Source organism: Fusarium fujikuroi, chromosome FFUJ_chr05 (assembly GCF_900079805.1).
Source record: "Fusarium fujikuroi IMI 58289 draft genome, chromosome FFUJ_chr05".
NCBI classification, from domain to species: domain Eukaryota; kingdom Fungi; phylum Ascomycota; class Sordariomycetes; order Hypocreales; family Nectriaceae; genus Fusarium; species Fusarium fujikuroi.
In genome coordinates this window covers 2,682,906-2,709,302 of record NC_036626.1, presented here as the reverse complement: position 1 = coordinate 2,709,302, position 26,397 = coordinate 2,682,906, and the positions used below count along the sequence as shown (strand labels likewise).

The window sequence follows — 26,397 nt, the reverse complement described above, 5'->3', positions numbered from 1 at the left end:
ATGCCATGTTGCATGTGTTCTGTGCTTAGGCCTGGTGTCGTAAGTGATTGCGAATACCAACACAATCTGAAGACCTTCAGGTACTAAATACCTCTAAGTGAGGGTGAACTAAGCTGGAATAATAGAAATTGGAGCGCTGCACTGCCATCTTGAATGGCGAACATTACATCACTGCTTAGCCGGCCACTACCTATGGGAGACTCATGGCAGGGAAGCTCCCCGCAGTGACGTGGCACAAAAGTACCTCAGTTTATGGCATAAGTACAATTGCCGCCAGCACGCTCCCAGTAAGTACATTAAGTACAGTCAGTCAGTACTTGATCGGCATCATTATTTAGGTACCTCCTCCATTTAGACCGGGATCTCCCCCACTCACTCAACCTACGCCGCCTGAAGACTGTCTCTCTCCTTTCAGGCGCCCAATTCTCGCATCATCTTTTTCCTTAACCCATAAGAGAGCCCGCGAATACCTTCCTGCGCTCGAGAACTGCCTTTTCTCTCTGGTGGCTTCGGATTCTCAAAAGCATACCACATCCTCGCCTGCTCAGCTGTCCAACTGCATAGGTGTCTCCTAGAGCACCCCGCCCTCCCCCGCCATGAACGTTTTGAAACTTCAGAGGTCGGTCGCACCGGAACTCGCGGGCTTCATCGCGAAGCTGACTATGATTTAATAGGAAGTTTCCTCAATTCCAACAGAACGAAATCTTTAGCTTGTCCGATGCCTTTCAGCGGCTTGATGTCGATGACAGAGGATACCTTGATGAAGCTACCGCTATCAAGGCAACCCAGCAGAGCGAAAATCAGCCCTACGATGTTGTGCGCCAGGCGTTGAAGGAAGTCGAGCTTGACTCTTCGCGACGCGTAGAGCTCGAGGATTATGTTAGCGTACGTTCCGAATGCTCGCATTAGACCTTCTACACGTACTAACCATACCGCGCCAGCTCGTTGCCAAGCTTCGCGATTCATCGCCTGCTCAGAAGCGCATGTCCACGGGACCAACTCCTCCCTCTGCAGGTGGCGGTGTTGTCGCGCAACGTACTGGAGGCCATGCTTCCAAGGGTAGCGTGAGCGGAAAGATCCAGGTCCAGGGCTCTAATGCCAACATCACTCACACCATTAATGAGGATGAACGCACCGAATTTACCCGTCACATCAATGCCGTGCTGGCTGGCGATGCTGATATTGATAGTCGCCTCCCCTTCCCCACCGATACCTTCGAAATGTTCGACGAGTGCAAGGATGGCTTGGTTCTAGCCAAGCTCATCAACGACAGCGTTCCCGACACAATTGACGAGCGTGTCCTTAATATTCCGGGCAGGAAGATCAAGAACCTCAATGCTTTCCACATGAGCGAGAACAATAACATTGTTATCGAGTCTGCCAAAGGTATCGGCTGTTCTGTTGTTAACATTGGTGCTGGTGATATCATTGAGGTTCGAGAACATCTTATTTTGGGTCTCATCTGGCAAATCATTCGACGAGGATTGCTAGGAAAGATCGATATCAAGCTCCATCCTGAGCTGTATAGACTGCTTGATGAGGACGAGACACTTGAGCAGTTTCTCCGCTTGCCCCCCGAGCAAATTCTTCTCCGGTGGTTTAATTACCATCTGAAAGCTGCTAACTGGCCCCGCACGTAAGTTTTGTCTGACATGGTTTGTCTTTTGTGAAACTAACCAGTCTTAGCGTCAAGAACTTCTCCTCTGATGTTAAGGATGGTGAAAATTATTCGGTTCTGCTGGCGCAAATTGGTCCCGAGTATGGCGTTACCCGTGCGCCATTACAAAAGCAGGATCTACATGAGCGTGCTGAGGCAGTTCTACAAGAAGCAGACAAGCTCGGATGCCGCAAGTTCTTGACACCAAAGTCACTCGTCGCTGGTAATCCCAAGCTCAACTTAGCGTTCGTCGCCAATCTATTCAACAACCACCCCGCCCTTGATCCCATCACTGAGGAAGAGAAACTCGAGGTTGAAGATTTCGATGCGGAGGGCGAACGCGAGGCTCGAGTCTTTACACTGTGGCTGAACAGCCTGGACGTCCAACCTGCAGTTGTCTCGTTCTTTGATGACCTTAGGGATGGCAGTATTCTCCTTCAGGCTTACGAGAAGGTCATCCCAGGCTCTGTCAACCCCCGTCACGTCAACAAGAGACCAGCGCATGGAGGTGAGATGTCGAGATTCAAGGCCGTTGAGAACACCAATTACGCGATTGAGCTTGGAAAGCAAAACGGGTTCTCGCTAGTTGGCATCCAAGGCGCTGACATTACTGATGGGCAAAGGACCTTAACTCTGGGTCTTGTGTGGCAACTCATGCGCAAGGATATCACCGTTACTCTATCTTCACTAGCTCAGAAACTGGGCAAGCGAGAAATCACTGACTCTGAGATGGTGCGATGGGCAAACGATATGTCACGAAAGGGCGGCAGGAATTCTTCCATCCGCTCTTTCAAGGATCCTTCAATTGGATCTGGCATCTTCCTTCTGGATGTTCTGAATGGAATGAAGAGCAGCTATGTCGATTACGATCTCGTTACATCTGGACAGACTGACGAGGATGCTTACTTGAACGCCAAGCTGAGTATCAGCATTGCTCGAAAGCTCGGCGCGACCATTTGGCTGGTTCCCGAAGATATCTGCCAAGTCCGCAGCCGCCTCATCACCACCTTCATTGGTAAGTTCTATTGTAAAAGAGCTCTCAGGTACAATATGCTAATGCGACTGCTAGGTTCTCTTATGGCTACCCACGAAAGGATGTAGATCTAGTTTGGGACTTCTTTGGCGATGGCGCGATTGGGGGCGTGGTTATTCGTATGCAAGAATATTCGATATTTTATAAAAGCTCTGGTTCCAAAACCATCATATTGCCAACACAGTGCCATTCATCATTTCGATGGATGTGATCATCTTCTATCATATTGCCAATCTAGGTGGTGAGGATTCTATCCGGGAATAGAGATCAATGTGGCATTTCTAATTACCGCCGGCGAAAGTACTCTCTCAGAGGATCAAATACAAGCTACACAACAGACTTGGTCCTGTAAAAATACCCAACCAAAAGATCAAGTTACCTAGTGTCTTGCGCCCACGCAACCACTTGGTGCGGCTGAGCCTTACTAACTGTGAACCAGTAAGTCGTCAATCCAGAGTTCGGGTCACGAAAACTCACTGGTAGTTGGCACATCTGGAGGAACAGGAGATAGCCTCTCAGCTTCTTGAATAGACACCACATGACCAATTCGTGGACGCAGGCTGAAAGAAAGAATGTAATCAGTGTGGCTGTGTGCTTGTTGACCTTCAGAGATGATATAGAGCTATGATAGACGTGGCGGAGAAGAAAGACGTGAACAGGTCGATTCCAGTCCCGGGCGAACTGATCCCAAGAGACTAGTGAGCAGATATCAGTTATATACCTACATTATCGAGAACAAATATCGAATGACTTACCGCTATTCCACCACGCATCATAAAAGTTTCGATCGGCAAAATATGTCAACTCGGCCAGGATATTCAGGATAGTTTCCCATATGAGATACCAGACAAGCTATATTGTGTTAGAACCAAGTGCAGATAGCGAGGATTCCTATCTGCTCACCAGATACTCCATCATAAAAGGGAAGATAAGATCGAGAAGGAACCCTGGAAACTCCTCAAATCTCCCAGCCAGTGGTACACCATTCTCCTTCATCTCAATGGTCTTCATGACGACGGGATCTATGAGTTTCCGTTAGCATGACAAATGGCAGTTTCTAGAGGAACGTAACCGACAAATAGAGTGCTGCGAGACCTGAACCATCACAAATAGAACCCCAAACATTGCAGTAAACTTCTCCAATACGTACGACCAGTCGATAGAATCGGATCGTGGGTACTCTATCTCATAAACAAGAGTTGGTAGAGGAATCCATTTGTAGTGATCGATGAAAGACAGGTTGTTGGGGTAAGCTTTGCCTATGGTGGCTGCTGTTCCCTTGAGTTCATCGGTCATTGCATCCACCTCCCACTTCATGATGCGCTCAAAGAGAGCAATTTGCTCGTCGTCCAAGGGCTGATGGGAAGCAATGGCTCGTGAAATCTTGTCTATATCACTTTCTTCCTGGCCGGGTTGCGCAGAGATGGACTTTCGGCGCTCTTCGGCGGAAGGCGTAACACTAAGGTGTTGTGTTGAGATGGCTGATGCTGGGGGTTCAGTCTGCGATGGGGTCATGGCTGGGTCAACTAGGTCAAGTTGCCTAAGCTTCTTCATTATCTTGGCACGCTGTTTATAGACTGTCGATAAGTGACCGTTATAGAAGGCGTAAGAGTGTTGCTTCATCAGCATGACGATACCATGAAGTACAAAAAACACAGTATGAGTCCATGGCCAGTCACGCCAGAGAGTCAGGCCAACAACGCCGGCCAGAAAGGCCGTTTGCCACATCTAGGAACATCATCCATGAGCTTTAGCCCCAGGCTGTTGTATGACAATTGTAACTTACATTCTGTATAACCCATCCAGCACCATCCCAGTTGAGGTAGTTGGCAGATACAAGCCTTTGAATCATCCAAGTCACTGCTGTGAGGGCACACATGATGCCATCCGAGAGAAGAAGGACGACAACTTTGATACAGTCAGTCTCGCGAACCCAGAAAGAGGAAGAGCCAAGGTCATGTCATACCATCTCGATGGAACATAGTCTGCACGATCTCGTTCGTCCCCAGAGGGTTTCCGTAGACTTGCCAGTTCTGGACTGAGATTTTGAAGACGAAAAGAGTAACGGCGAGCCAAAATAATGTATAAAACCCATGAAATGGACTGTTCGAAGCTGATGGGCTATGACGGTCAAAGGCTGAGAACTGGCTTGTGAAGACAAGATCGGCAAACTTTCGCTGTCTCTGCTTTGGACCGGTCAATTCTTGTGACCACTCTGAGCTAGTTTTAAGCAGCCGTTGCAGGCTATTGTCCTCGTCTAGAACAAGATGGATACCTGAGTCACGGCGCTTGAAGCTCAACCCAGGCTCTTGTTGCAGTTTTTCAAAATCAGTGCCAGACAGGGATATGGTTTCTGGTCGAGGCTGGACACGATGGGCATAACGATGCCGGACACCTGATGGCTCTGTCAGGGTCGGTCGAACATTCTCATCGTAATCCTCTTCACTCGGTGTTTCAGAGCCAAGTCCTGGGCTGGGCCCGTCAATTGTCATACCAGCGGCTCGTAGAGCTTCCCCGAGTGATCTCGGTGCTGGTCGTTGGAGTTCCGGGGCCGGCTGCCCGGTACTCCGGCCGGAAAGCGGGGACCTGCCCGGTGCAGTTGAGGATACCATTGGGATTGATGATGATAAGTAAGGCAGGCTGAGGATAATTTAGATAGATGACTCGAGTTCTTTTCGAAATAGATAGGCTGCTCAAGTAATTGCAGACCTGATGATGTCCTCCTATGCCGGTCTGGGGAAGTTTGTAAAAACTCTAATAAATCAATTAAATATTCATTCAATGTTCTCAGAGAGACAAATCAATATACGGAATTATGGGAGAGCTATCAAAGAGAAGTAACTGCGGCCTTTTTAAGATAACTGTCAAATGAGCTCGTGCATGAATATGATCGGATGCTACGGGCTGAAGATCAAAAGATGCAGCCGGCATTTGATAACGCGCGCGGATGCCGGCCTTTCACTATTTTCTGATGAGTCCGAGGTTGCCGTTGATGGGGAAAGCTGGAAAACAACCATGCTTATTATCTTGCTTTGTTGGATAATGAGGCTTGTGAGACTGACTCATGGTGTAAAGTATTAGGAAAACGTCATTGTGCAAAGCGCCTCGGCCAATGGGCCCTCCACTACCTACCTACTTTTCCACAGCATTGGCCAGCAGACGTGGATGAGGCTTACACACACTGTCGGGACGCTCGGTAACAAAGAGACTAGGTACGACTACCAAGTACCCCGTGGATAGATAACACAACAGACTTCTCTAGTATGGTTTCTGAGTAACATGTGCCTTTATACCCCTGGATGATCAGTCAAGTCACGAGGTCGCACTTTGATCTTGTTCCTCCTCCTGCATATAAGGCATGTCGTGAATCAAGCTAGGTAGGTAGGTACAGCCAGCAATTTGTTATCCACTTTGGTATATCATCGACATATTCAAATCATGGTCGCAAGATTCAAGATATCATGGCAAGGATTAATGCTAATGAGGCTTAGCCATCAATTGCATATGCCCGTCTCTGTTTCACAATCATCTTGACCTCAAGATCCAGGGTGGCATGTGACTTGACTTGACGATAAAAGGGCTACGTATCATAGTAATTGAAAGCTCAGTAAATCTAAGGTCTTGCTGAAAGATATGACATCATGGCCTGTGAGTACGGATAGGTAGGCGCTCACAAAACACCGACAGGCAGATGATCCGATGGTGTCGGTATGAATGTGAATTGCCTCCACATATTTATACGAGCCATCCATCCATGTGTCGGATTCCGGGCTTGTATAGAGCGCGCGCGCCGTCCTATTGAGCTCCGTGTACCGATCTAAATACCGACCACGAATAGAGCTTCTGATTAACTACCGGAGGAGACAATGACATAGGTATATCAGATCCCTCGGCATCACTCACGGAAATCATGTAGGGCCCGAATTCTCGACATCACTCACGATTCATGATGCTTCAAAGCAAGGCTGAAAGCGGGTCCTGCGGCTCCTGCCCATTTCGCTGAACTTCTTCCAAGTTGGCTACCTAGACTTGTTTCATTGGCTGCAGAGTACCTACCTGGGAGGGTAACTGCATTATGTCAGCTTTCGCCGCTAAATTTTCCGTACCAACACTCGTGACCGCATCGTGCAACTTGAACGCTGTTTAAGGTTACACCATCATCGACACGCTTCCATCAATATTCTCCTTCCCCCAGCACTTTTCGGGACTGCTGCATCAGTTTCATATTCGTTCTTATCACCCAGCATCTCTAGTTTGACTAGACAACAATGTCTCGTGGCGGCACCACTCTCTACGTGACCGGCTTTAGCCACGGCACCCGCGCTCGCGACCTCGCCTACGAGTTCGAACGGTATGTCAACCTCGTCCACGCCCACGCCCACGCCCTCGCCCACGTCCGCGTCCTATCGTTCTCGCGCGCGCCTTCGTCCATGTCTATGCCATGAGCTGGAGGCTTTTTCTTTTTATGGTCTTCAGCCTGGCCCTGACGCCTCGCCGTCTATCGTCGTCCTCGCGCCATCGTCCTCTCGTTCCGTCCGCGCCCACGTCCCCAGCACTCTCTCCTTCCCTGTCTTTTCACGTTAGTCGATGGGACTGCTTGTCCATTGTGCAGTCACATCTCGATTGAGTTGGCGCGGAGTCTTTCGAGATCCGACGTGCGAATGCGCATAGCGTTCATTTCAAAAAGGGGGCATCTGCCGGCGTTCAGCTGCGTTACAATGTGTTCTGTAGTATACTGACCTTGAATCTGATAGCTACGGCCGACTGGTTCGCTGCGATATTCCCGCACCCCGGTCTACGTCTTCCCGGCTGTAAGTATGCTCCAATCTCGATTTGCCGTGCAGTCGAGCTAACATAGCAGTAGCTTCGCTTTCGTTGAGTACGAGGACCGTCGTGATGCCGATGATGCCTACCATGAGATGCACAACAAGCGCATCGGGCGCGATGACATTTTGAAGATTGAGGCATGCAGCCCAAGCAAGACATTCGAAGCGCAATTACTAATTTAGCATCAGTGGGCTCGTACTCCTCCTTCTGCTTCATGGCGCTTCGAATCTGGACGCGACCGTGACCGACGTGGTGGCGCTCGCTCCCCTCGGCGTGGACGCTCTCCTTCTCCCCGCCGCAGCACTCGCGATTATTCTCCTCGCAAGGACGACCGTAGGGACCGTGACCGAGACTATGACCGCGAGAGCCGACGTGACAGGGATCGGTCTCGCAGCCCTGACCATCGGTATATTTTCAATTTGGCGCTCCAATGATGCACATGCTAACCATACGGCAGGGACCGTGAGCGTGACTCCAAAGATGACCGTGATGATCGTGACCGTCGGGAGAACGGTACGAATGGTGACGAGCGCAAGGGTATGTCTTCCAACTCTTGAACCACTTGACTTTGGCTCACTCTGGGTACAGCTCTCGATAGTCCTCCTCCTGCTCACGACGATCTTGATGTTGCCGAGTAGACGTCTCTCTGACAACAAGAGACTCCTTGTCATTTCTGACCAGGCTACTTAAGTAAAAGTTTCTGCGACCTGCTTAGGGCCGGCATTGCTCCCTATATTTGACAGGTCCACTGTGTAATATTGTTTGAAAGGCCCAGCCAATACGGCATGGAACGTATAAGATTCTGTGGATGCCATGTTGGGTCGGATATGGGTGCATTGTTTTTTTCCAAGACTGAAGGCATTTGCCACGGCGCGTTTCCTTTGGAAGTTATCATTTCATAGGTAGTTTATCTGTAGACTGTTTTGTAACACGATTCGGCGCAACGGGTCAATGATCTGTCTGTATCGCACAATTCTCGAGCCTCCTTTGCACTGACACTATTAGATATACACCAGATGACGATGACGTTGTGCATTTCAGGGCTGTGACTGGTTCCGTTCATGCGGTCGCGCTACAGAGCGTAGGGATTTGTCGTGGCCAGTCACCATGAAACTTGTGTCTTCCCCAGCCCCTTGCCCCTGTGCCTAGCTGAAAGGAGTCTGATCAATGGCCGACTTTAGTGACTAGCTAGTAGCTATTCTTGAGTCGGCGCCTCTCAGATTCCACCTTCAAATAGGATCCATCAGAGACGACTCTGGCATGTGGAATGGGCACAGGATAGCGTTACCGGGATACCGCACTGGGCCAGATGCGTACAAGACCCGTGCAGTCTTTATTTGCACAAAGCACCAGTTTTTACCAATGCTGCCAACCTGCCCCGTTCATATGACCACTTGGACGCATCTGCTCGTTGTCATATGCTCTCTACTTACCCTGTAGCGCAGAGAGCCACTGACCCGGCTGCGAGACCTTTCTACCCCACAGTCAAGCGTTCCAGGTCCTACTTCTACTTCTACCGAGCGGAAACCGGGGGACCACGCGCGCGCCCCGAAGTCATCCGCAACGCCGGTTCACGCGCCCCCATCCGCTCCTTGACGACGGCACCGATCCCGTCTCCCGTCCGTCAACATCCTCTTCCCATCATCGATCAAGGCTGTTCATTTAAAGACGATACCTGCCCAACCGCTGACGAACCTAATCGCCAATAATCCGCTCGCACGCCCTGTCGTGTGTCGGTTCTGGCGCAGACTCGAAAACTTCTCCCCAAATGGTTGCTTTCACTCTATCCTCACCTCAACCTTCCAGCATGCCATTACTATTCTTTCAACCACAGTAACAATTGGAGACACAATCGTTTGACAGGGAATACCCAATACCGAAGACGATATTCAAATTTTGAGGCCAGCTGCCACTGTCGCAATCGAGGTTGAGATCTAGCAACTACTTTAAACCTGGCGCTTTCAACGAAGACGAAGCCTTGTCTTGGGACCAATTGCCATTGTCTCACATACGACGCAATACGTTCGCATGTCTCCCGTCGCCATGTCCACCTCCACCGTACGTCATGCATGCGCTGACTGTTGACTGGGATGCAGTCTCGTTGCAAAATCATTTTTCTCATGAAAGATTTGCTAATCAGGTATTATAGTCACAACCAGATATGGTCAATTCGACCGAGGCTGCGGCCCCTAGCCGCTCCATGCAGTTCCGGGAGACCATCTCTCAGCCTGTGATCGCCGCATTCTGCGCAGGAGGTGTTGCTGGCGCTGTCTCTCGAACCGTCGTATCCCCCCTTGAGCGGCTCAAGATCCTCATGCAGATCCAAAGCGTCGGACGAGATGCGTACAAGCTGTCAGTGGGGAAAGCCCTGAGTAAGATGTGGAAGGAAGAAGGCTGGAGGGGATTCATGCGAGGCAACGGCACGAACTGTATCCGCATCGTCCCATACTCTGCTGTGCAATTCAGCAGTTATAACTTTTATAAGCGGGTATGTAATGCTTCAGGCGAGGCTCACGCCCATACCCACCAAGCTAACACATACGCAGAACATCTTTGAAAGCTATCCGGGTGCTGACTTGGCACCGATTACTCGCCTTATCTGCGGTGGCATCGCTGGTATAACGTCTGTCTTCCTTACCTACCCTCTCGATATTGTTCGCACACGGTTATCCATCCAATCTGCAAGCTTTGCCGAGCTAGGAAACAGGCCAGACAAACTGCCTGGTATGTGGACTACTCTGGTGCAAATGTACAAGACCGAGGGTGGCATGTCTGCTCTATATCGAGGCATTATTCCTACAGTTGCCGGAGTAGCACCATACGTAAGCCCCTAATTTCCCACCTGCATTAACATACAAGTTTCAAGAACTGATTGATTCCTCCAGGTCGGTCTTAATTTCATGGTTTACGAATCAGTCCGAAAGTACTTGACGCCAGAAGGAGAGCAAAACCCTAACGCAACCCGTAAGTTGCTGGCCGGTGCCATATCTGGAGCTGTTGCACAAACTTGCACATATCCCTTGTAAGTAACTCTGCTGTAACAATTATGTGATCGCTCTGCTTACAGAACACACAGCGATGTTCTACGGCGCCGATTCCAGATCAACACCATGTCAGGCATGGGCTACCAGTACAAGGGCATTACAGATGCGATCCGGGTTATTGTGATGCAAGAGGGAATCAAGGGACTTTACAAAGGCATAGTGCCTAACCTGCTCAAGGTTGCCCCAAGTATGGCATCAAGCTGGCTGAGTTTTGAGATGACCCGTGATTTTCTCGTCGATCTCAGGCCCGAATCTGAGCCACGCTCCTTGTGATTTTATATAGATATGTGAAGATAGTTTGTACTACAGAAGGGGTTTCTTTTCAGGCATGGCTTTTGGCATTGGAGGGAGAACAAAAAAGGAAACGGACTGGCGCAGTCATGGGAGACGTCAGGGGCGTAGATTTGTACAGTCATGGAGCAGTTGGAGTAAATGGCACAAGCTTTGGTGCGAGGCCTGTCATATACATTACTGGATGATGCATAGAGGTTAAGAAGATCTGGCTGCGGATACGGGGCAGAGACACTTGAATTGATAGACAAATACCATCGTAGTCCCTATACTGGATCACTTGAATGGCTACAAGTAAGACCTTCATGTCTTCGCTTCGGGATGTTAGAGGTATGTTTGCATCATTACCTGTTACATCTCACTATCATGGCGCTGGTAAAGTCGTTGAATGGCAGCATGATTAGGACACCTATAAATGATCCTTACCTGAACTGAAGATATGCGTAAGGAATGGTCCATGGTCATAGATACTATAGGTACCTAGTAAGTTGACGAAGTGATAGATAGCCCCCAGACCGAGGAGGTGAGTTCGGTGACAGTCTGACCCGTCCTTAAGCTGACCTGGGGACCTTACCTAGAGTGGTTAGCTCCATTTTCGGTGGTAAGCTCCAGGGAAAGCACCCAAGCCCTAACTGCCGTCAATGACCGCCCTCAATCGGGGAAGAGCGAGTTGCACCGACCCACCATCCCAAGGCCTGAATTTTCTCGAAGGAAAGTGCTGTTCGACGCATCCGCCTCTATACCCAACATCGCCAAATTTCACAGCGACAACCGCCGCCATGGGTACGTGAAGATATTGAAGTTCAGCCTCTGTATGCGAGTAGAGAAGGAGTGCGCTATCGTGCCTCTTTCTCTGCGACCAAGGCACCATCTTGTTCGCGAAAGCGCAAGACAGAGTTGCCCATTTTTGAGCATGCTTGAACCAAATGGCTGACGATGGCTTCACCTCACAGGTATCGATCTCGACCGCCACCACGTCAAGGGCACTCACCGCACTGCCCCCAAGAGCGACAATGTCTACCTCAAGCTCTTGGTGAAGCTCTACCGCTTCCTGGCCCGTACGTCCAATCCCCCACCTGAAAGCGCACAAACTCGATCGAGAACTTTCAATTAACCATTTCCTCACATTGTGTAGGCCGAACCGACTCTTCGTTCAACAAGGTCGTTCTCCGACGTCTCTTTACGTCCAAGATCAACCGCCCTCCCGTCTCCCTGTCCCGAATTGTCGCCAACATCAACAAGGAGGGTGAGAAGCGAACCGTCGTCGTTGTCGGTACCATCACCGATGACAACCGCCTGCTCGAGTTCCCCAAGGTGACTGTCGCTGCTCTGCGATTCACCGCCACTGCCCGCGCCCGCATTGTCGCCGCTGGCGGTGAGGCCATCACCCTGGACCAGCTTGCTCTCCGTGCTCCCACCGGAAGCAACACCCTGATCCTCCGTGGCCCCAAGAACGCCCGTGAGGCTGTCAAGCACTTCGGCTTCGGGCCCCACAGCCACAAGGTAATATTGTCTACTTATGGCGTTTCGGTACCAATTTCTAACACCCACTGCAGAAGCCTTATGTCGAGTCCAAGGGCCGCAAGTTCGAGCGTGCTCGTGGCCGAAGACGTTCGCGCGGTTTCAAGGTCTAAGCGACTGGCTGGGGAAAAATATTGGCCTTGGGTGGAGTTTGGGCCAGGTTATGTGGCAAATGATGCCAAAATACGACTGGCAAATGGGTCTTGCATGGAATTGGCGTGCCTAGGTATCACAAAATTCTACAATGAAATTCTCGCGCATTACTGCCGTCATGATGTTGTTCGCTTCTATGTGATTGCAGATGGTAAGCCCACCCCTGGCACCATTCATCTTGAAGGATTATAAGACAGCAAATCCAACGCCACATGATTCCTATAGATGCACATGTTGTACGCATCCACCGAGACCTATTCGTCTATGTCCGTGGGTTCTATCGTAATACCAGATTTCCTCCGTAGGCCAATAAAGTATGCTTCCCGGCTCTCCTACCCAAGGAATTAGTAAGTTGTATCGAGGCCTGGAGCATCATGATTCGACTTCGGGGAGTACCTTTCTTGAAGAATCAGGCTTTTCTCTGAAAACTTTGGTGAAGAGAGTTTTCAATTTTTTCTCGAACTCCTTGTCCTCGGGTCCCTGGTAGAATTTACAGACGAAATTTCCCCCAGATCGAAGAGTGTCGCTAGCAAACTGTAGAGCAGCAGCGCAAAGGTCCTTTGCTGAGGTGTTAGTACAGGTTACTTGTGACATGATTCAGGAGCCTCTACCATACTGCCCACATGGTCACGGAAGCCGTTTCCGCTCGTGTTCATCAACCTATGATAGGGATTACTCAATGTCTTCACGCTAAAGCCGGTGGTTTGCTCCCAGGGTGCTGACATGTCACTCAAAACAACCTGCTAGAGCATCAGCATCTTGAAAGGTTTTCTAGAAAGAGGGAATCGACAAACATCGACGATGCGCTTGCTTGATCCTTCTAGTCCAGATGCTGGTGGCTCGTTTTGCCCCGTGTGTCGTTCCATATCGAGATAGCTAGGGCGGTCGACCGTGATGCCTTCTTCTGCGACAGAGCTGTCGGATTCCACAGTTTCCTGACCAATAGATGGGTTCTGATGGCTTTCAAGAATGAAGTTTTTGACCATCTCCTGGACAACTGGCGAAAGAAAATCGCCCTGAAATGTAGCTACACCACGAGGCGGTTGGGCTGGGATGAGGTCGATACCAATGACCCGGCCATGCGGTCTCGTCCTTTCCACAGCAACCTTTATTTATCAACAAGGCTGTTCACTTCGATGGCACTGAGCCTTACCTGTGACCAACTGCCTGGTGCATATCCCTTGCGGGAGTGAGCTCAACGATTCACATGTCGCTAGCAGAATGAGAGGAGAACTGGACTTACCAGGTCAACCACTGTCTGCCCATTGCCTTTGAACAGCTTGTACTTGGAGTCCATCTAGCCACTATATTAGCTTACATCAACGTAATCTGACGAGTGGAGTAGAATTCACTTCTAGGAGCTTGAAAGCTGCTCGGCTTTTGAGCCCTTGAACCTTTGCACCTCGTGCATATGCGTCACGGCCTTGTCGCTGTTTCCAACGAGACCCTGATGAGGACCATCGGATCGGTTCAGCTAATGGTCGTGAGTGAAGCAAGCATGGGCTGAGCTTCCAGCCCAGGCTTGGGAACAACGAAGGCAGTCGGATGTTCATCAAAGTTTGACGAGTTGAAGTAGACGTTCTTGGTGATAAAACTCTTCGTAGTTATCCCTCAAATACAATGGTTGGGGTGCAGGCTTTAATCAGAATCGGCGCAACACTGACAGGCACCTTGTTGTAATATCAGTATCTGAGCATAAGGAGGTTGGTGTAATGATCTTATTCACAGTACTGTTATTACTGGTTGTAGAGAGCAAATAGTGGTCATTCACAAGATCCCTTGATACCTTACCTGCTAAGGCATAAGGAACTAGGCTAACCTATACCTTATGTTGCCATATATTCAACCCTTCCAAACATTGATGGAATCAGAGTGCCTGTCAATACTGAGCATGGGTGAACACAAAACGTTAAGGCAGATAAGAAACAGTCATTATCTCAATTCAAAACCTTTGCGCCTACCGAGCAATCCTTAACCCAATACTGCCGCTATTTCAGATAACAAACAGCACAAAAGCAAACGCCATGCCATGCGATTTCCTAACCATACACTTTCCTTAATGTAAGAAACTGGCTCCCACTCCTCGCCTGTCCTTCTTCAACGGCGAGAATGTTGCTCCACCGAATGCACCACGAACATTTCCCAGCGGTGCCTTGAGCCTACGCCCGGCCCCCATCTGAATCTTTGCTGGTCTGGGAGCTGGTTCCGCCTCCTCATCGTCGAACAGAGTCTTGTTGCCACCACCAAGCATTTTTCGCTTCTTTTTGCGTGTATCTGCATCATCGTTTCCATTTCTCAACGACGCCGTAGCAGGGTTCGACTTCAGCAGTCCCGGCACCTTCTTGGGCTTCTCGATAGGTTCAGTTTCCGGTACGTCAGCCTCGTCAACTTCGGCTATCATCTCGATTCTGCTAGAAGTCTTGGCTACCCTGGCCTTTCTCTTTGCCTGAACCGGCATGTTCTTCTTCGTTGTTGGTGCCTCGTCCAGGGCTTTCCTTGGTCTGCCCCGGGTCTTCTGTGCCTTTGGCTGCTCCTCTTCCTCGGGTGCAGCATCATCCTCAGCTTGATGATCTGGCTCTGCAGCCTCCTCTATGGGCTCCATAGACATAGAATCGCGAGGTTCTGGTGCAACATCTTGAAAGGCAACAGGTTCCGAGGCGCCTGTAGACTTCCCAGTGGGTGAGTGAAGTTCGCTTAGCTCATCTGACATGTTCTCCGAGAGATTCTTGGTACGGTTCAAAAAGGGCGTGATTGAGAACGTCGACTTCTCTCCTACTAAGGCGCGCTCAGCACCTCGTTTCTTGGAAGGCCGTCTCAAGGTTGCCTCATCTGGGCCTGGGGTTCCGATGCTGATGTCTTCCATGCTCAGGTCCTGGGCTCTCTTCTTTCCAATAGGATGTTCCTTCATCGTGACACTCTTCTTGCTTGTCTTGCTAGTCGCCAGAGCCTTACGAGCTTCCTCCAGTTCAGCTCGACAAGACGCGAGCTCAGCTCGTGTGTCCTTGAGGTCTCCCTGCGTCTTCTTCAGTTTGCTTCTTGTATCCTCCACGCGGCCTTCGAGCATGTCACATTCACCGCGGACTTCCCGTAGCTCTCTGGTGTGTTCTTTCTTAAGCTTCTCCAGTTCTCTCTTCGCTTCGTCCAATTGTTCCTTCACTTGATCATTGTCATGATTCTTGGATTGCATGCGTTTTTTTGATCGCCTCTCATTTTCGAGTTCCACCTCGATGGAACTAAGCTGACGCTCGAGATCCTGCTTCTGGGCGACGACGGCGCGATGGTTTTCGAGTTGCGTCTTGAGATGTTCAAGCTCGGGCTGGATCTGGTCAAGTTTATGAGTGAGGGCGAGTTTCTCCTGCAAGACCTTGTTTGAGTCTTGTCTGAAGTCATTCAAAGAATTGATTTCGGTCTGGCTTTGTGTCAGGCGGACTTTCTGATGACTGTGGACCATACCCTACCTTGAGGCCTTCCAGCTCGTTGCATTGTTTTCTGAGCTGCATTTCTTGAGCTTTCAGCTTCTCCTTCGCTTCGACAAGCTCAACATGCACATCTTTCCCCTTTTTCGTCATCTGCTTTACGAGAGCATCTCGTTGGACCAGCCGATCCTTCAGGGACGAATTTTCATCGCGAAGCGTTAAGAGTCGCAGCTTCAGGAGACGAGCTTCCTCATCACGGCCTGTTAAGTCAATCTGATGGACCTTCTCTTGGTGTCTCAACTCAAGGTCACTGATACGAGCCGCGCGCTGTAGTCTATAGTCAGTTCTGCAGTTGAAGTAGCCATTTCACGCGCATATCTACCTCCGTGGACTTGGTCCTTTTCATGTTTGCCAATGTGATGCTGTTGACGAGACAGGCTTATTGCAGTAAAAGGAAACCGGTACAACTTCTGACAGCTGAGTATACTGAAGCCCTGGCAGATGCAGAGTCTAAAAAAAAACTGACATGCAATGCGGACCAAGTCGAGGTGGGATGAATCGTTATGGAAGACAGCCGAAGCCAACATAAGTGCACTGCCTTAGTACCTTATGTTTTGGCGACTTGGTATAAGCGTAAACATGTTGCTGCATCCAGATTAGCGCCGATGCTATCGATAATGCTTTCACGTGACCAGTACTCATTCGTCCAATGATGCCGCGGACGTCCCCGCCAGCTCGAAACGTGTGCTTAGGTAAGGCGCTTTGCTCGATTGAGAGGCCACCTCAGCTTCAGTGGCATTATAGCTACAGCTTCCGCAAGCAAGGTGGTAGATATAGCTTCAACAGTCTCCCACTTCTTTACTTACGGGCCAATCGGCCCCCGTTTTTCTCCTTCTTTGAACGAACTCCATCTATTTTTCTTGTCAACATGCGTTTCCTACGTTCACTTCTCTCTTTCGCCGTTCTTGCGACGGGCGTGGCAGCCGCCAAAAAGTCCTCCACTGAGCGGTTCGATGAATTCCATGCCAAGCAGAGCTCGACACCGCTCAAGCTGAAGGAATCGACGTATAAAACCCTGACCTCTACACCAAGAGACTACAGTGTTGCTGTGCTCCTCACCGCTGCCGATGCCCGGTTTTCCTGCCAGCTCTGCCGCGAGTTCCAACCTGAATGGGACTTGTTGGGCAAGAGTTGGGCCAAGGGTGACAAGGCCGGCAACTCACGACTGATTTTTGGCACTCTGGACTTTGTTGATGGCAGAGAGATTTTTATGTCGGTATGTACTATGCAAGATCGGAAGCTGTAGTGTCAATTTGGTTGCTGACGCTATGAATGAAGCTTGGCCTTCAAACTGCCCCTGTCCTCCTCTTGTTCCAGCCCACTGTCGGTCCCCATGCTGCTCCAAAGCCAGAGCCACTGCGATACGACTTCAGTGCCGGGTGAGTAGTTTTGTCCACGGGCCTTCTGGGCGACTGACTAACAAGCAATATTCAGACCCCCGACTGCCGAGAAGGTTCACTCCTGGCTCGCTCGTCAGCTGCCCGACCGACCTCATCCTGCTGTCAAGCGACCTTTCAACTATGCGGGTTGGGCGATCACCATAACCATCGTCCTTGGAGTTATTACTGCAGGTGTTGTGGCTTGGCCGTATGTGTCTCACATTCTGCAGAGCCGCAACCTCTGGGCAGCCTTGTCCTTGATGACCATTCTCTTGTTTACCAGCGGACACATGTTCAACCATATCCGCAAAGTTCCCTACGTCACTGGTGACGGACGTGGTGGGGTTAACTACATCGCGAGCGGTTTCCAGAACCAACTCGGCTTGGAAACACAAGTGGTGGCAGCAATTTGTATGTCTCATCTACTCTCCTCTTGGCCCTGTTCCTTCTTCTGACTGCCCTCTCTAGACGGTGTCTTGTCGTTTTGCGCGATCTCTCTCGCTATCAAGGTTCCACGAATTGCTGAGGCCAAGTCTCAACAAGTCGCAGTCATTGCGTTTGGCGGCGCCCTGTTCCTTGTCAACAGCTTCCTGCTGAGCGTCTTCCGTGTCAAGAACCCTGGCTATCCATTCTCTCTGCCGCCCTTCATGTAAAATCATAAGGTAGGATGAGAACGCAAACAGCCGCCAGATGTTTCGGGAGAAGAGGACGCTGTGGACCAGCAGTCACAGAATCAGGAACATCATCGTTTTAGTGAGACAACCTATCTTACGACGAGTAGAAGGACAAAAGCATGTTATATGATACTTCCCAAATAGACCTTTGCTTAGAAATGACGGATAAGACGTCAGTATCCTTTACTCCTGATCAATGACGCTCTTGGTTGCGGCTCTGATGTGGATGCATGGAAACCTTCTGGCCAATGTTGCTTCCCGGCTGGAATTCCAAAGGTCAGTCTCACAGTCACAACGTCATATGTCATGCCAAGAACAGACGAAAGATCACTTAAAACCATGGAAATATTTTGAAAACTCGAGTTCTTTATTGGAGAACAAAAGGATGAATCCCGGTAATTTCAGGGGCTGCCTATGACCATCAAATGCGTTATGCCCTCGTCAGATTGTAGTCGCCCCCCTTCCTTTGCATCAATAAAGACCAAACGAGGAAGCCAACCTTTTGACGCCCTACCAATGATCTACCTTCTTCCGCTCGCCTTCGTCACCACGCCTCTTTTTTAGGGTAGAGCAATTTATGCCCTCGACATGACACCCCAGGCACGGATGATGTTGTCAGTGTAGCCAGCGAACAGAGTCTGGCCATCAGCAGACCAAGCCAAGCTGACACACTCAGGCTCTCGGCTCTTCTTGCCGACAGCGGGGAACTCAGGCTTGAGCTCATCAACCTTGCTCTTCTTCTCGAGGTCGAAGATGATGATGCTGCTGGCAGTAGCAGCGCACAGCCAGTATCTGTTGGGGGAGAAGACAAGGGCGTGGATCTCGTCGTTGGCGTTGAGAGAGTAAAGGTGCTTGGACTCGTTAAGATCCCAGAGCATGGTGGTACCGTCCTTGCCACCGGAGGCGCACAGAGAACCGTCGGGGGAGATGGTGACAGTGTTGATGTAGCCGGTGTGGCCGATGTGGTCAGTCTGGAGCTTACAGGTGGAGAGCTCCCAAACCTGGACATATTGTCAGAATTAATCAAATCAATGCATATGAGCAGATGAACGCAGCAGAGGGCTTTGCAAAAGCTGGGATCAGGGCAATGGTGAATAGTGGTCTCATGGCCTGCGTGAACAGGCTCTGAAGTAGCAAATACTTGGGTTGCAAACATCATGTGGAAGGCGAAGTCACAGTATCTGTCTTGTTTACTGACCTTGACGAGCTTGTCCCAGCCGGCGGAGACAATGACAGGGTTCTGGGGGTTGGGGCTGAAGCGGACGCAAGAAGCCCACTCGGTGTGGCCCTTCTCGGTGATGGTGTACTTGCAGTCACCGAGAGTGTTCCAGAGCTTGATGGTTCGATCGCGAGAACCGGAGACGATCTGGCGGTTGTCGGCAGAGAAGCTGACGGAGAGGACGTCGTTGGTGTGGCCGACGAATCGTCGAGTGGTAGTACCGCTGGCGAGCTCCCAGAGACGCAGAGTCTTGTCCCAAGAGGCAGACAGAGCGTAGGCACCGTCAGAGGAGATGACCTAGTTCCAACAATCAGCCGAGTCCTAAATTACATCTGCCCGCCAAAATGCCATCGTGTGCGGCGGGGCACTGGGTGGACGTACACAGTCGGAGACGATGTGAGAGTGGCCGTGGAGGGATCGCTTGGGGTAACCGTACTGGCTCTCATCGCGAGTGAGGTTCCAGATGATCAGGGTCTTGTCTCGGGAGGCAGACAGGAGCATGTTGGGGCTGGAGAAATAATGTTAGTTTAGTGGCCTCGAAGCAAAAGCATGACCAAGGTTGTTCTCGACGTACTTCTCCATGGAGGTAGCCAGACTGGTGACCCAGCCATTCTGCAAATAGTCAGCCTTCAGTCCTTCTTCCCTCTTGGGTCATCTCATTCCACGATGCCAACTGCAGACATCTTGATTTGTAGCGGGTCGTAGCCAGCGACAGTCGCGACGCAGCAGCCGGCAGCGACAGGAGCAAGGTTTCATGGGGATCGACGTACGTGGCCCTCGAGAGTGCCCTTCAGGATCAATTGTTCGGCCATGTTTGCGGTGACGAGGCGATGCAGAGGATCAAGGTGCTTGAGGAAGAAAGAGAAATCAAAGGCTGCTCTGCAAAACCTAGGCCGAGTCGGAAGGGAAGGCGGGTTGCGAATCGTACCTGCCCTTTTTTTTGTGTGGGTTAAAAATTACAGAAAGTTAGGGCCTTGAACTCCGCTTCGACATTAGCGGGGTGCGAGAGGCACACGAGGTACGTACCAGCTTGCTCAGGCAAGTCAGGTTTCTGAATTTTCCACCTCAGTTCTGAGCAGTGTGGCGTTATCCAGGCGTGGCGTGGTGTGGCGTAGGTGTGGTTGCCATATACATGGCATGTGGTTGTTCTCCATTCGTGTAAGTCATCGTCATGAGAGATGAGTTACTACCTAGTATCCATTAGGAGATGCATTTCTGACGATGCTTGACGATGTGGTTCTCGGCGAGGCAACCGAAGGTGAAACATCCTCCAAGATGCCAGCCATCTCGCCAAAACGCCCCCTCTCCTCAGTTCATCTGTTGGGACTCGAATTAGTCGGCAGTTCAAGCCAGAGAGTTTGAGGATGAACATACGCAGACGACGCAGTAACAATGTGGCTTCAAACACCGTTAAGTTGTTGCTATCACTCTAAACATGTTTAGAATTTGCACATAAAGGCTGAGATGCAAGCCCGGAGCACAGTGTTGACCTCGATTCGTTCTCGTTCGGTGTTGTTCTATATCAGCATTCGCTCCATTGCCTTTCTAACCTAAAATAATGCAGTAAGCCTAGTAACGCCTTATGCTCTCCTAGCCAGAGTATTATATACGGGGTATCATGTAAACCATCTTTGTCTGGACTTCTTTTGGTGTTCATGCCGACTTTTTTGCCAAGGCAGCTGAACGTTTACCAGCCTTGGGAACCTCCTTACGCGAGAACAACGCCTCGCCGTTGACGATCATGCTATGGTCGGCGATCTCCATCTGATCGGTATTCTCCCCTCTACCCTCAGTTGCCATAAATCTCTTCATCGTGGATTCCCATAGACGAAACCGTTCTTTGCCATGTGGATCACGCTCAACTAAATTCTTGACCTCTTTCTGCTTGCGCATTTTGGATGCACGGACTAGTCGTCTAAGAGCATCCTCACCCTGCTGGGCCGTCCTTGCGGCTTCCTCTCGTATTTTCTTTGAGTCTCGAATACTAGTATCCTCCTGAGGAGTGAACTTGTATGTGTGTTTGCTGGGAAAGTCGGGGAAAGAAGGAGGAACATAATCTTTCTCGTCCTTGTCTGGCTGTCCACTGAGCTCTTCCCCCAGAAGTGGTAGGGTCGTGTATGCATCGAGGTCCTCGGGTAGTATATCGACATAACCGGGAAACAGTTGTGTTTTTGAGACAGGAGGCTTCAGGTGCGGTTTCAGCGATGAGACGCTAACATTGTGACGTCGTAGCGCATGCTCGAAGTCGGTCGGGATAGGATGCTCGCGACGGGCAGCCAGTGCGAGGGTTTTGGCAGCTTCAATCATGCCCTCCAGATCTGAAGTGTATTAGTTATAGAACGCCCATCAGGGAGCTGCAGTCAGCAACTCACACGTCTCTACCATCCCTGTGAAGCTCTCTATTGCCTCAGGGCTTGCTCCTAGAAACCCATCGTGATTGAGAACCATTGCGATCGAACGCTGAAGTCCCGTTCTAGCTTGATAATGCGGATTCGGTACTGAGGATTCAATCGAGCGAGACTCTTCATCCTCGATCTGCATCGTGACGCTTTCCAAGTCTTCGAAGCGAGGGCGTTTCGGGTTAGGCTGTTGCTCCTCGGCAGGCGATAGACTTCGTTTGGGCGTCATTGCAACGAGGTTGTCAAATACAAGATGGCGACGCGTGTTGGTGCAAGAGTGGAAAAAGTCTTATAAATTTCCCATGGAAAGGCTGTATATTGTGACGCCTTGTTATATCGAGATCTTCTTGAGGTGTAGGCAATGAGAGGCTACCTAGGTATGCAGAGATCACTTGAGTCGTTAGTGACGAGGCTGAATGCACCTTTGTGATATTTGCAGGAGCTGGAGCAGTTCGGTGCCGGAAGCTTTCCTCAGTAGCGCGCTCGGAGAAGCTTCGGCTCATATTGGATGCATGTTTCTCCAGGTCCTCATGGGAACCACCACCTACAACAAAGGATGGCGAGCTCTCTCACCATTGTTCAGGTATGCCGTTATTATCATTTATGGCATTTGAAAGCCCACTGGCTTGCGGAAATCTAGCACTAGGGACATGTCATGCGGCATTGTTCAACATATGGTGCATCGCGATAGCCCAACCTTTATGGATATTCCAGCGAGTTCCCGCTAACAATCTATGCACTTCGAATTGTTGACACCCACTGTCGATAGAATGTTAATTAGTGAAGACAAGTACGTCACGAATGAATATCCTAAATTCTCAATCAACGAGGAAAGATATTGTCGTGGAGAACCCAGGGTCTCCTGTGCCGTGTGTGTGTGAAATTAATGGCTGTATTAATGGGGTTCTAGACCAAAAGATCGCCGCCCGTCGTTAAAGTGTCGCTGTGATTCCGAAACTCGCAAATACAACCCAACGCATTGTGACCCATGCTAGCCATGCTTTGCCATACTGTCTTACAGCTTCTCACATGCAAGTCGCTAAGATTGTATACATGCCAATCGGCTAAGCAAGAAAGATGTGACAGTGGATTGCTAACGATTTTGACCGACACTTTGAAACAAGCCTTTTAGAGAAGAAATGAGCCCTGCATTTCGAGGTTTGATGCTGTTGTTTGACCCAGATTGCAGGGTTCCGTCAAAGTGATAAATCAACCACCCACAGACACCAGTCTTGGTCATTAATTACCTACATCTGCAGGCTCTCACTCTATTACTCCGTACTCGCTCAGCCAATACGCTTCAACTTCAAAGCGTATCACGACAATCTCAATTTTCGTCATTTCCGCAGATACTCAAGTACGGCGTACATTGAGGACCCTGGGACCCTTTCAGCAAAGAAATAATAAGCTTACCTATACGGCACTTCTTTAGTCGGTTCGAGGCCCTTCGATCTTTTATCCTCACCACCCACCTCCTAACAACGCGCACCTTTTGAAAACAGATGATACCTGAAACAAATGTACGAGTCAGAAACGATACAAGCGCAGACTGAGTTGCCGATTCTCTTGTAGATATATCTATCGACCTTAGTACCTTATAATCACCAAGTAACACAAAGAACACACGAATCCTAAAAGGTACCTATTCAGATGCCCCTTACCCTGCACAATTATTCAATTCCCTTGCCGCATCACAGAGTTTGACTTCAATAAGGCCCTAACGCCCGCAATACCAAAGCTATCAATCCCACCCTGCCCGTCCATGGACATATCTTGCCTCAAATACCGAAGGCTGGACTTTCGGTGGTATCATTGACCCACGTGTTAACTCGTTTCGCCAGCGACACAGTCAGCTCCCTTTTGTATTGCTACCACCTTCAACATGTTTCCTTTCGACCAAGCTTCCCTCCCTCAAATAACAACCCGCAAAGCCCTTATTGGTGTGGATTTTCAGCATGACTTCATATCCAAGGATGGAGCTTTACCTGTCCACGAGCCGGAGGACTTTGTGGATCAGACCATCAAGCTGGCCCAGGCATTTCGAGGAGTCGGTGACGTTGTGTGGGTTCAGTCACAATTTAGTGAGACCCGACCTGTGCTTGAAGAACAAATCCTTGTAAGCGACATCGCACCCAAAACACCACGAGCTTCTAAGAGAGGCCGACCAAACATCCCGATTCAACCAATCGACGCCGATGGCCCGCCAGATGAAGAGGCATTCCTGAGCCATGAGGTTGCTACATGTGTCAAGGCGGACACGCCTGGCTGCCGGATAGCTTCAGCCATAGAAGACTCGTTGCCTAAAACAGACACAAGGTTGACCAAATCTCACTATTCAGCCTTTCAGTCAACCCACCTGTTGCGCATACTGCGTGCTAAGATGGTTATGGAGCTCTTCATTTGTGGATCACTCACCAACATTGGTGTATATGCCACAGCTCTTGATGCCGCAGGCCATGGAATGGCAATCACCATCGTCGACGACTGTTGTGGTTACCGATCAGAGTCTAGAAAGACTTCGGCAATAGCCTCTCTGATAGAACTGACTGGATGCGAAATTGCTTCGTATGATGAGGTCATGGAGGTGATACAACCCAAGCCCAAGCCCAAGCCCAAGCCCCCCAAGTCAAGAAAGCCCCCATCTTCGTCCAAGGTCCAGGAACAATCCCAGACTGCAAAGTCAGATCTTTCAAAAGGTGAAGGCCGCGAGAAGAGTACTACCCCGGATTTTGTTAAGGACATGACAAGTCTTCGGCTGGCTTCAAATCCCCCAAGCCCCGCATCAACACCGACTCAGCCCCAGCCAAAGGCGTTGTCGACAAGTGCAGCTGAACACCATGAGTCAGAGGTCAGCCCGGAATCGAAGGCTACAGAATCAAATGGTGTTAATCAGATCAAATCTACTGGGGCACCCAATGGCATACATGAGTCGAACAAGGCTAAGGATTCCCCTATTAAAGCCGGACCAGATTCAGGATTATTGGATCATACTTCTAAAGACCACGAAGAAAGCACAAATATAGATTCCCAGCACAATACCACGCAAAGTCCAGACCAAGTCATAGAGCCATCGCCTCCAGCCGAGACAAGCCAGAAAGAAGAACAGACCATCGCATCACCTCCAGCTCAACCGACCAGCAAGCACGAAGCACAGACAATGAAAGCACAACCAGACAAGACACAGGAAATACCCGAGATGAACAAACCAGCGGCTAAACATGATGCCAACCTTCGACAGGAAGGCCTGTGCGAAGGAGATACCGACATCATTGAGGATGTTCTTCCTGAGCCGTTACTTGAGGGCATCTTCGATAAGTTGCGCGAGGAGGTTCAGTGGCAGCGCATGTCTCACCAGGGTGGGCAAGTTCCACGACTTGTTGCTGTTCAGGGCGAGATCGGACCAGACGGGAGCATCCCAGTCTACCGTCATCCATCTGACGAATCTCCTCCACTGCTGTCATTCTCTCCTACGGTACTGGCTATAAAAAACGAGACCGAGAAACGGCTGGGTCATTCTCTGAACCATGTGCTGATTCAGTACTACCGAGATGGAAATGACTACATCTCCGAGCATAGCGACAAGACCCTGGATATCGTCAAAGGTTCTTATATCGCCAATGTGAGCCTCGGCGCTGAACGAATTATGACTTTCAGAACAAAGAGAAGGGATAAGGACTCTTCACAGGAGGATGTCACCTCTCCAACAACCTCGAAAAGAGTGATACAACGTGCCAGGCTCCCACACAATTCTCTATGCCGACTAGGCTTGAAGAGTAACATGAAGTGGCTACATGCCATCCGTCAGGACAAGCGTCCAAAGAAGGAAAAATCCACGGCTGAACTTGCATACGAAGGAGGGCGAATCTCTCTAACCTTCAGGCAGATAGGGACGTTCCTGAATGGCGAAGAGACTCTTATATGGGGCCAAGGTGCCAAGGCCAAGTCCCCTGAGGATGCTCACGCAGTCATTAACGGACAGTCTACCGAGGCAATTGCGCTGCTGAAGGCTTTTGGGACAGAGAATCACTTAAGCGAATTCGATTGGGACGCACATTATGGGAAAGGGTTCGATGTGCTGCATATGAGCAACGCACCTCGCCTCTTTACATGCAGTGACCCAACTATCAATATGCGCATTGCTCTGATGCTGGCGGAGTTTGGCGTGAACTACGCAAAGGGAAGCATTACGACTGGATCTGCTGCAGCAGACTCTGAGAATCTGTCAGTCAAATTCGTGGACAAGGACAAATCCACTGTTCAAGGTGATATGGCTGTCATGTCGTACATTGATGCCCGCTATGGGCTTGGGAGACCTGGCAGCACCCCACAAGCACCGAAGGAGCTGGCCATTCGGCTCACTCGTTTCCAGCGAGCCCTGGCTTTTTTGGATATCTGGAAAACCCTTCCGAAGGAAACTCAGAGCGGCAAACGAGACACGAAGTCTCTTAAACAGGAGCTTGAAGTTTGGGATGGGTTCCTCGCTGAGGATAATGCGCCTTACATCGCTGGCGTGGAACTGGCTCTGCCCGACTTCGCCTTCTGGCCAGTTTTGCACGACATGGTGGAAGAAACAGGAGTAGAGACTCTCCGGGATCAGAAAAGACTAAGCGAATACTATCAGAAGGTTGGCGAGAGGTCCAGCTTCAAGAAGGTGCTTGGCAAGCATCCGCCGCAGCAGTCGTAGGAGATTACCCCTGCTCGATGATTGTATTTTAGATAAGTAG

At 50.1% G+C, this 26,397-nt stretch overlaps 11 protein-coding genes; 6 read left to right on the top strand and 5 right to left on the bottom strand.

Annotated features, from left to right (window-relative positions):
* Nucleotides 1-596: 596 nt before the first annotated feature.
* Nucleotides 597-2,758, top strand: FFUJ_07600 (probable fimbrin; the record flags this gene model as incomplete). XM_023577870.1 has 5 exons in its annotated part: nucleotides 597-619; nucleotides 675-885; nucleotides 942-1,636; nucleotides 1,687-2,672; nucleotides 2,727-2,758. 5 exons carry the CDS (start codon nucleotides 597-599, stop codon nucleotides 2,756-2,758), a joined length of 1,947 nt encoding a protein of 648 aa, XP_023430865.1.
* A 307-nt stretch (nucleotides 2,759-3,065) lies between these two features.
* FFUJ_07599 (related to acyl-CoA cholesterol acyltransferase) lies at nucleotides 3,066-5,302 on the bottom strand (the record flags this gene model as incomplete). XM_023577869.1 has 6 exons in its annotated part: nucleotides 3,066-3,385; nucleotides 3,446-3,542; nucleotides 3,594-3,712; nucleotides 3,767-4,418; nucleotides 4,477-4,598; nucleotides 4,657-5,302. The coding sequence occupies 6 exons, from the start codon at nucleotides 5,300-5,302 to the stop codon at nucleotides 3,066-3,068; spliced, it is 1,956 nt and encodes a 651-aa protein (XP_023430864.1).
* A 1,656-nt stretch (nucleotides 5,303-6,958) lies between these two features.
* FFUJ_07598 (related to mRNA splicing factor) lies at nucleotides 6,959-8,155 on the top strand (the record flags this gene model as incomplete). XM_023577868.1 has 6 exons in its annotated part: nucleotides 6,959-7,084; nucleotides 7,422-7,501; nucleotides 7,555-7,654; nucleotides 7,706-7,923; nucleotides 7,975-8,054; nucleotides 8,106-8,155. 6 exons carry the CDS (start codon nucleotides 6,959-6,961, stop codon nucleotides 8,153-8,155), a joined length of 654 nt encoding a protein of 217 aa, XP_023430863.1.
* Nucleotides 8,156-9,560: 1,405 nt separating this feature from the next.
* Nucleotides 9,561-10,834, top strand: FFUJ_07597 (related to mitochondrial carrier protein; the record flags this gene model as incomplete). XM_023577867.1 has 5 exons in its annotated part: nucleotides 9,561-9,575; nucleotides 9,667-10,005; nucleotides 10,064-10,339; nucleotides 10,403-10,539; nucleotides 10,594-10,834. 5 exons carry the CDS (start codon nucleotides 9,561-9,563, stop codon nucleotides 10,832-10,834), a joined length of 1,008 nt encoding a protein of 335 aa, XP_023431448.1.
* A 659-nt stretch (nucleotides 10,835-11,493) lies between these two features.
* Nucleotides 11,494-12,486, top strand: FFUJ_07596 (probable ribosomal protein L18, cytosolic; the record flags this gene model as incomplete). XM_023577866.1 has 4 exons in its annotated part: nucleotides 11,494-11,635; nucleotides 11,806-11,910; nucleotides 11,988-12,355; nucleotides 12,409-12,486. 4 exons carry the CDS (start codon nucleotides 11,494-11,496, stop codon nucleotides 12,484-12,486), a joined length of 693 nt encoding a protein of 230 aa, XP_023430862.1.
* A 783-nt stretch (nucleotides 12,487-13,269) lies between these two features.
* On the bottom strand, nucleotides 13,270-13,823 carry FFUJ_07595 (related to mitochondrial rRNA methyltransferase; the record flags this gene model as incomplete). XM_023577865.1 has 2 exons in its annotated part: nucleotides 13,270-13,632; nucleotides 13,770-13,823. The coding sequence occupies 2 exons, from the start codon at nucleotides 13,821-13,823 to the stop codon at nucleotides 13,270-13,272; spliced, it is 417 nt and encodes a 138-aa protein (XP_023430861.1).
* Nucleotides 13,824-14,582: 759 nt separating this feature from the next.
* On the bottom strand, nucleotides 14,583-16,348 carry FFUJ_07594 (uncharacterized protein; the record flags this gene model as incomplete). XM_023577864.1 has 3 exons in its annotated part: nucleotides 14,583-15,935; nucleotides 15,985-16,269; nucleotides 16,325-16,348. The coding sequence occupies 3 exons, from the start codon at nucleotides 16,346-16,348 to the stop codon at nucleotides 14,583-14,585; spliced, it is 1,662 nt and encodes a 553-aa protein (XP_023430860.1).
* A 522-nt stretch (nucleotides 16,349-16,870) lies between these two features.
* Nucleotides 16,871-18,034, top strand: FFUJ_07593 (related to OST3-oligosaccharyltransferase gamma subunit; the record flags this gene model as incomplete). XM_023577863.1 has 4 exons in its annotated part: nucleotides 16,871-17,218; nucleotides 17,281-17,381; nucleotides 17,437-17,792; nucleotides 17,850-18,034. The coding sequence occupies 4 exons, from the start codon at nucleotides 16,871-16,873 to the stop codon at nucleotides 18,032-18,034; spliced, it is 990 nt and encodes a 329-aa protein (XP_023430859.1).
* Nucleotides 18,035-18,630: 596 nt separating this feature from the next.
* FFUJ_07592 (probable CPC2 protein) lies at nucleotides 18,631-20,086 on the bottom strand (the record flags this gene model as incomplete). XM_023577862.1 has 5 exons in its annotated part: nucleotides 18,631-19,056; nucleotides 19,254-19,571; nucleotides 19,656-19,782; nucleotides 19,849-19,886; nucleotides 20,045-20,086. 5 exons carry the CDS (start codon nucleotides 20,084-20,086, stop codon nucleotides 18,631-18,633), a joined length of 951 nt encoding a protein of 316 aa, XP_023431494.1.
* An 841-nt stretch (nucleotides 20,087-20,927) lies between these two features.
* Nucleotides 20,928-21,902, bottom strand: FFUJ_07591 (uncharacterized protein; the record flags this gene model as incomplete). XM_023577860.1 has 2 exons in its annotated part: nucleotides 20,928-21,592; nucleotides 21,656-21,902. The coding sequence occupies 2 exons, from the start codon at nucleotides 21,900-21,902 to the stop codon at nucleotides 20,928-20,930; spliced, it is 912 nt and encodes a 303-aa protein (XP_023430858.1).
* Nucleotides 21,903-23,555: 1,653 nt separating this feature from the next.
* FFUJ_07590 (related to isochorismatase family protein family) lies at nucleotides 23,556-26,357 on the top strand (the record flags this gene model as incomplete). The annotated part of the gene is made up of 1 exon (XM_023577859.1): nucleotides 23,556-26,357. The coding sequence occupies one exon, from the start codon at nucleotides 23,556-23,558 to the stop codon at nucleotides 26,355-26,357; it is 2,802 nt and encodes a 933-aa protein (XP_023430857.1).
* Between the last annotated feature and the right edge of the window lie 40 nt (nucleotides 26,358-26,397).